General features: G+C 44.0%; 1 protein-coding gene across 1 annotated transcript; it reads left to right on the top strand.

The window, feature by feature from the left end:
- Positions 1–6,169: 6,169 nt before the first annotated feature.
- On the top strand, positions 6,170–8,527 carry LOC136178900 (uncharacterized). The gene is made up of 3 exons (XM_065953330.1): positions 6,170–7,396; positions 7,491–7,589; positions 8,098–8,527. The coding sequence occupies exons 1-3, from the start codon at positions 6,277–6,279 to the stop codon at positions 8,193–8,195; spliced, it is 1,317 nt and encodes a 438-aa protein (XP_065809402.1). The 5' UTR covers positions 6,170–6,276; the 3' UTR covers positions 8,196–8,527.
- The last annotated feature ends 67 nt before the right edge of the window (positions 8,528–8,594 follow it).

The raw sequence follows: 8,594 nt of genomic DNA, 5'->3' as shown, positions 1-8,594 counted from the left end.
TGAAAGACTGTGCTGTTTCTCTGCCATGACACACACTCCCATACACACACTCACACCCTTACACAGCTTCAGAGGATCTGTGTTGTCATGTGACCAAACCCCCACACTGTTACCTAGCAACAGTGGAAAAACCAGGCTACAGAGAGAGAGCATCGTTGTGATCGCAGACACTCGAACTAAATCAGGGCGTGTGGAGGGTCGCCGTGGAAACACAGTGTAAAAAGCCATGTGAGGCCGCAGTGGATGTTTCTCCAGACACACACACACACACACGCACACTCTCTCTCGCTCTCTCACACACACCTGCACCTGCTGCTGCTGCTAAATACTACATCAGCACATGGGAGCATTTGAAAAATATTTAACCCATCCTTTTCACATAGACACACACACACACAGACACACACACATACACACACACACACACACACACACACACACACACACACACATACAGTCAGGCAAATGTCAGTGGGTGGCCAGGATGTGAGCAGTGCTAATTTAAGGGTGGCTAAAATCACTATGCTATATGAACCTAAAAACGTGTCTAATGAGGAAAAAAGGCGTTACTTACATAAATACATGCATCACTCTACAATACTTGTAATTCAGGCAGGGGTGGAGTTAACTTAAACACCACTGCCACTCCACGCCTCTGGATATTTCTCCTCTGTTCGCCTTCTCACTGTGCTGTGTTGTGTTCATAAACTGCGTTTTTTTGGTGCCTGAAAACGTAAAGCTTTGAAAACAAGTTCATGAGTGGAAACTTTTGAAAACGGCACAGTCTCAATGTAAACACGGCAATATGCAGTTTCTCTGAAAACTGAGGCTTTTCGGACACGATCGAGTCGGAGAACTACAACAACAATGGCGGACTCCCAAGTTCTGTTTCTGAAAATGTCTTCTTTTTTTTTTAAATGTACTCTGTATGCTTATTGTCACTTGGAGTAGCTACCCCACCTCATCGTCTGTCTACACAAACATTTGTGTGAACACCTCACGGCTCAGAAGGAAGAGTATGAGCATCTACTGGCCTGGCATGTGTACTACAGTAGTCCTTTTTGCGAATCCATGTGCACTGCTGTTGTTATCAAAATCGTCTGAACGTAAAGTTTTTAGGAAAACTCTTCTATTCCTTCTCTTCTAACTTCTGTTTCCGGTGGATCATTTCTGTGTAAAAGTGGCCTAACTCTAGTGTTAGCTATGGTTTGGTTAGTGGTTTTCTAATGATAATCAAAGTAACAGAGTTCAAAAGCAATCTAGCCACATGTAATAATTTGTTGGTTAGACTTGACAGTTGTAAAAGTCAAGGCTCCGGGCTGGAGACACACCTTTGTGGGTGTTGGTATACCTGAACTACATCCCTTTTACAGCGCAGGGCTTTACAGAAAAGGTTTTCTTCAAACTGGCAGGAAGCATCTGAAATCACTATGGCAACAGCAGGCAGGCCTGTTTTTAAACCTATCATCAAAGAAACAGCAGGAAATACCTGCAGACCTCTAGCTGACAATATGTATGATTCAGCTGCTAGTTATCTGGTGTTTGTTGGTGATGCTGTGCGTGTGTGTGTGTGTGTGTGTGTGTGTGTGTGTGTGTGTGTGTGTGTGTGTGTGTGTGTGTGTGTGTGTGTGTGTGTGTGTGTGTGTGTGTGTGTGTGTGTGTGTGTGTGTGTGTGTGACATAAATACACATAAACATCTGACGTCCACCGCCGTCTGTGGGAGTTTTCATAGGAAACTTTATTAACAACTGTCAATGCTCCGCCTCCATTCAACACAAATTGTGCAAACAGCAGCCTTGGGTGTTGAAAACTGAAGCCGGTGCAGCCGCCCCTCCAGAGTCCACTTGAGGCTGGCAGCAAAAGTCCTGGAAGTCACATACACACCCATTCAAAAAAAGCAAACTTTAACAGCAGAAATTACAGCCATGTTAATGTTAAATTACATTACATGTTTACAGCCTAGTTAAAAAAAACAAAAGAGGTCTGACTCTGATTTTCTAATAAAGGGTGTGGCTGACCTGATTGATGGGTGGGTGTGTTGTAGTTGTTTGTTAGGATGTGAGAGGCCCGCCTCAGCTCCAGCTTTTGCCCAGCTGACCCAAAGTTGATTATTAAGACGGCACATCCAATATGGTGACCCCATCAGGCTTCAACTCACTGATACTACGTCCATGTTATGGCCGTTTGGGTGAGAGCACTCAAGTCATGTTCAACAATCTAGGATAGATGCTGCATCCCTGAGGGACGGGTCTCTCTAAAACTGTGCACAACTAAGAACTTCAAACACAACCAAAATCTGAGACATGTGTAACAAGTGTATTTATGTAAATAGATGTAGAAGCTGATTGCATTAAAAATAGGATTCAACGTTTAATGTCAGGTTGAGATTGATCCTCCTGAACGTTCAGCTCTTGATGCTCTCGTTGTCTGACTGTAGTTTGGCGCCCTCTGCTGGTGTGAGTTGTGATGCACAGTGACATGAAGTCCAGCAGGGGGCCTCGGTAAACTCAGGTGTGTGTGTGTGTGTGTGTGTGTGTGTGTGTGTGTGAGAGAGCTGGAGGCTAAGTTAGCTCTGTGACGCCACACCGAAACTCAAACTCAATCAGCACAACACAATAACAAACACTTTCTGTCCCCTTTTAAAATAGGCTGCATGCTGCGGTAACCTCCAGTGTGTTTGCATTAGATAGAGCCCGTGTGACAGTAACCCCGAACAATAGCCATATCACCGACATGACTGGAGGGGAAGTGTGTGTGTGTGTGTGTGTGTGTGTGTGTGTGTGTGTGTGTGTGTGTGTGTGTGTGTGTGTGTGTGTGTGTGTTGTGTGTGTGTGTGTGTGCTGAACACTTGTGATCACTTTGTGTGCTGCTCTGAGTAAAGTCACTTTGTTTCACACACAACAACACATGAGAAACACTGGAAGATAGTTAATAAGCTGTTTAAATTCTATTTCAAGATAAATGTCTTCTTTAGAGGTTCAGTGGAGTTTGTTGAATCTCATGTTTGACTCTTTAATGTTCAGATTAGATTTGTGCTTCAGCTCAGGGTCGGTGTGAACACTTCAGCTGCTTTAACGTCCTCAGTGTTGTTTTGTCATTAAAGACAAAGAGTCTAATTCAGAGTCTGGGTTTCCAACATGTGTCTACAGGTCTGCAGCCTCTGAACTTTAAAGACATTAAGAAGATGTAGACGTGACACTTTGATTTCTCTGCAGGCACAGAGCTGAAGCTCTTTTTGTCTGAGTTCAAAGTAAAGCTGATAAAGCTCCTGCTAACGGAGTCAACATCCTCGATCAGGACAGAGTGAAGCAGCCATTGTTGTTTGACACCCTCTGCCTCTCTGGTTTTCCTGCCACAACTTGTCTGCTGTGAAAAGCTATCGAGTGTTAGCTGTGTCTGCATTTTGTTCCCCGAGAGCAGAATCAACTTCAGCTGTGATAAAAAACACATGTAAGCTGTTTCTGTGATGTTCTTAGCTTAACTCTAATGCTAGTGTTTCTTTTCTTCTGCGATGTGCAGTGTCACTGTTTGTGTTGAGTTTGTCCCCTCCTTAGTGTGGAAAAGCAAGCTTGAGGGTTTCCATTTTAAGTGTTCCAGTTAGGTTTTTTTTTTTTATTGCTATTGAGCCTCAATTTACTGATTTTGCAAATAAGCAGTGAATGTTTAGTTCAATTTGTATAAAAGTATTTTCCACAACAGTTTCAACGAGCTGTCATACAGAAGTCTGATTGAAGAACTAGAGAGAACGGACACGTCAATAGATCAGACTTTAGAGAATTACAACTAAACAGAAAAACAAGACTCTGATTGTTTTAAGATAACCTGAATAATTACTGGCTACACTTAGCTACAGCTACCACCTTTGCCCCAGCCACACTTTTTTTAATTAACTTTATTTAACCAGGAGCTGTCATGATATATTGTGAGTAATTTTATGGGATTAAAGTCGAAATGAAAGTCACATTAATACTCAACAATGAGGAGAATTTCCATTGAGATACAAACTTCTCTTTTACTTGAAGCATTGGTGAATGGGCTGCGATCCCTTCAGGACATATTGTCGTTAAGAGAAAGCTGATTGGTTCTGACTCTTAATGTGGGTTAATACTGAAGCCCCTTCCTCCAGACTCTCCTTCAGTCTGTGTTTCAACACCACTCCCCTCCTCAAACTCTCTTTATTCACTAAAACTCTTCATATATGTTTCTCACACTGAGCTGTTTGGACAGAAACTCTGAGAGACCGTCTCACTCAGAGCAAACACACACTGAGCTGGAAATCAGGATTTTTGTTCAATAGTCATCTAATGTTTAATATTTATTAAGATATTGTTACTGCAGACGCTCTGTGTTGAAGCTATTGAAACAGATTTAGACTAAAAAAGGGGAATAAATGTAAATAAAAACTCTCAGTTGTTAGACTGAAAATGATTCGACAGACTTTAAAAAAAAAAGCGCTGACTGACCTCCTTCTGTCTCTCTGGTTCAAACAGATTAGTGTTTGTCTGAGTTTAAATCTTTGTCTGAACTTCAGTCTGATGGATTTAAAGGATGTAAAATAACTAAGAATATAAAAAGTCAGAGACTCTGAGCTCCACTGGAGTCGTTCACATTGAAACACACGTCTCCTCCTCCTCCTCCTCTGTGTAGATTGAAGATGGCAGCTACAGCAGCTGTTAACAGACCTCCACCTGCTCATCCAGGACCACACGCTGGAAACCTCCACTCACAGCCCACCAGCGGGGTACAAAACTCTGGATTTCATGATCCAGGACTACAGGGTATCAGCCAGGACCCCAGACTCCAACACCCCCACGTCTCGTCCCGGCCCGTCTTCTATGTGCCTGTTCAACCTCCGCCCCCTTTCCTCCACTACCAGTAGCCCATGCCCTTCTCCTATAACCCCTTTAGTGGTTTCCCAGGCATGGGTGAGTGTGTCCTCCAGAAACACGTCCATTTTTATGTTAGTTGAACTCTGATTCAGTCGTGATGGATTGTTTTCTTCGTACTGATTTATGTTCAAAAAATAATTTTTCTGAATAGTTTTGTTTTCTTTGTGATTTGACTTAAAGGTGTCTTAGGGAGTATTGGTAGATACATTTGGAAGTTGGAGCAGTGTACAGATTTTGTGGTATTTGTTCATATACATAAATTGTCCTCAGAGGAAAATGTGGTCTCTGTAACTGTTTGAAGATAAAATGGTATCCGAGAAGTTATGGTGAGGGGCCTGCAACAGTGAAACTGTAACTCTCCTGGTAGCCATTTAGCTCCAAACAGTGTTCAGGGACCCATTTCTTCTTTGAGTAAAGTGTGTATTCAGTTCAGAAAAAATAGCATAGAATTGTTTCACTTCTCCAACTTAAAAATGTCACCACCAAAACTCCATAGTGCACCTTTAAAAAAACATCATCTGTAACTTCATGATTGACAGCTCCTTGCAGCGTTCTTTTTGTTGTGTTTCAGACGCTGAAAAGAAAGTTAAATCTGAACCATAGTTTCTTTGATTGGACTGTAAATTTATATATTTTTGTTCTCCTCAGGCTATGGCATGGTCATGCCCCCGGTCCCCCCTCCTCCCCCCTACATGGAGGCTCCATCCTACGTTTTGCCCCAGCCTCACATCCAACCAGTGGACTACAGACACCTGCTCCACCCGTCAGTCCATACTCCTGCTGCACCCTACCAGCACCTAAACCAGCCTGGCAGAGTGCGCCCTCCTCATCCTGTCCCTGTGAGACAAACGATGAACGCAGAGGTCCAAACAGAACCAACAGGGAGAGGCGGAGTTTCTTTTGGAGAGGTGACCCCACTCATCAGCTCCGATTCTGGACATGGAACCACCTCAAACTCCCCGTCCTCCTCCAGCTCCAGCTCCCACAAACGAGGCTCTGCAGAGCCCCAAACCTTCACCAGAGACTTTAACAAGAGCTGTGAGAGTTCTGCAGTCACACAGAGATTTAACCTTGTTCATCCTGCAGGAACAAAGACGCTCCAATCACGTCACAGAGACGCACGACAACCACAGAAGAGCCCAATGAGAAGTGTTGAGGAGAACCTTCCCCCCTGCAGGGACGCTCACCACAACATGTGGTCAGTGGGCTCTTCTGGTTCCTGTGTGCAGCTCTTCTCAACAAGACGATGATGTCATCAAAGAGAGACGAGAGTCCGTCCCCGACATCACCATCATGAGCTGGGCCACGCCGTGGTCAACGATGTTAAAACCATCAGACAAGCTGCTTCCTGAGAACGAGCAGCAGCAGCCGTCTTGTGAAGCAGAGAATGAAAAGTCAGCTGAGCGCTCCTGTGCTGTCTGACACAGCTGCTGACAACACTGAGGCTCTGCTCACTTCTCAGGACTCTGAGACACTTTTTAACATCCTCAGACTGCCTGGGACTCTCCACAAGCTTCTCTCAGAGGATAAAAGAGTCGTAGAGCTCCCCTCCACTGATGAACTACTGCTTTCTCTGAACCAATCAGAGAGGCTCCCTGACAATGAGCCAGAAAACGAGACGACTCCACACGCACACAGCACAGAGCTCATTCCCTATCAAATGTCTTCAAATAGTTTTCAGATGAAGAGAAAACTGAATGAGTCTGTTTGGTCTGTGGAGTCTCTCCCCTCTTTTATCCCCAATAAGGAGAAGCTGCAGCAGAGCGGACTCTTTGAGCCTGATGTCATCGTGGACATGATGGAGCAGGAGGACGACGGTGGACCTTTAACCCAAAATGAACACTTAAGAAGTCATAAAGAGAAGAGCAGCCACAGGTTTTCCTCCTCTGACTCTGTTCTCATGTCAGACAGCTGGCTGCTTTTCAGCACTCCAGCTGAGAAGCTCAGTCAGTCAAAGAAGACAGAAACAGAGGGGGGAATGAATTCCCCTGAAGGGAAGGAACAGAAACGAGACCAGAGCACGACTCCTTCAGAAAAAGTTCCCTCAGCTTCCCCGCCTCGATGGCAGAGTGTAGTAAATGTCTCTTCCCCTCCTAAAGACAAAGCAGATGAAAACAGGTCTTCTGAACCTGAGGCCAATCAAAGCCCAAACCAGGAATGTTTTCTTGTCACCGAGCAGACGGAGAGAAGCCCCCGCTCCCGTGAGCAGGAGAAACCTCTGCCCTCAAACTCTGCAGAAGAGGAGATAACGCTGTGTCAGCTGATTCCTCAACATGGAGCAGACGTGGAGGTAGAAGAGAGAGCATGTGTGAACGCTGAAGAGAGCGAGCGGAGAAACCAGCAGCTGTGTGTCCCTGAGGTCGAGCACACCACGGCTGCTGTGTCTCCGTCAAAGGGACATCTAGTGGACTGTGGCGTCCAGTGTTCTGAACTGACAGACAGGAAGTGTCCATGTGAATCACAGAGCAGCACTGAACCAAACAAGAGACCTCGTTTTAATGATTCAGGTGCTCTGCTTCTTCAAATCTCCACTTTAATGTGACTTTGACCTCCTGTAGAAAAAAAACAAGTGATGTGCTTTAACGGTTATTTATCTCCTAGATGTGAAAAAGACGAACAACAAGACTGAAGGATACAGTGTGACCGGACAGATGTCAAAGAACCAGAGAAGAAACGCTCACTGGAGGAACAGAGGACAAGGTAACGCAGCTTATCTGGAATAGTTGAGTCACGAAAAAAACTAAATCATCAAGACAGTTTAATTTAATGTGTTACCAATTACGGCTTCAAGCAGGAATAAGATCAGGTGAAATAAGAGAACGCCTTCAAACCAGCTCACATCAAATGACTGAGGTCACAGGAGCACTCCCACTCTAAAAGAACTCATGGTTTGATTCCTGCTTTAGAAATGAGTCTTTGAAATAGCTTAGTCATTTCATCATGGTATCAGTTATAGTGTAAAGGGTTTAATGCAGCATGATCATTTTCTATTTTGTGATATTAAATGGATTAGATTAAGCAGCGTCTGTGACTCTCTGTGATTAACGAGTCTCTTCGATGAGTCAACCAGGATTGAGGTGAAGCCAGATTTATTCACCTGCTGCTTTAAATGTGGTCACGTCTGGATTTCTGAGACGGTTTGAACCTCCATCACTCAAAGAAGCCGACTGAAGAAACAGTTTGAACATTTTTCTCTGTACCATCACAGAAAACCAGAACGGCCAGTGGGAGCCCTACAACAGCTTCTGTGGTAGACCTGGACGATCAAAAGGTGACAATCACAGCTTCATGAATGAACTCACTTAATGTAACAACCATCTTTAAAAAGGTTACTAACAGATGAAGTGAGAGCTGGCATGGTGTCAGTCAGCAGAGTGTTGGTTTATAAAGAGGAGTCATGTATTTGTGTAGAACAGCACGCTCTGCTATCAGAGACTCTGTACACTCTAATGTCAATTGTTCTGCTCAGTGCTCACTCTGTTTTCGACCTAAATGTTCACAGATTTCTTCTGATCCGGTAAACGTTCACGGTCTGATTCTTCTTGCAGGTGGAAATGGAAGAAGTCGGTTCTGAGCACTGACCTTGTTCTGCAACAGAAATCTTGTTTTTAAAGAATCTAATTAATATTAAATGTAAATGTAATATGCATCAATAAATGTTTTATATATCAAAAACTCTCCTTTCTTCTCTTTATATTTCCAGGT

The sequence above is a fragment of the Labrus bergylta genome, chromosome 4, assembly GCF_963930695.1.
Source record: "Labrus bergylta chromosome 4, fLabBer1.1, whole genome shotgun sequence".
Classification (NCBI taxonomy): Eukaryota; Metazoa; Chordata; class Actinopteri; order Labriformes; family Labridae; genus Labrus; species Labrus bergylta.
The sequence above is the reverse complement of the archived record's forward strand: the minus strand, read 5'-3'. Positions and strand labels throughout refer to the sequence as shown.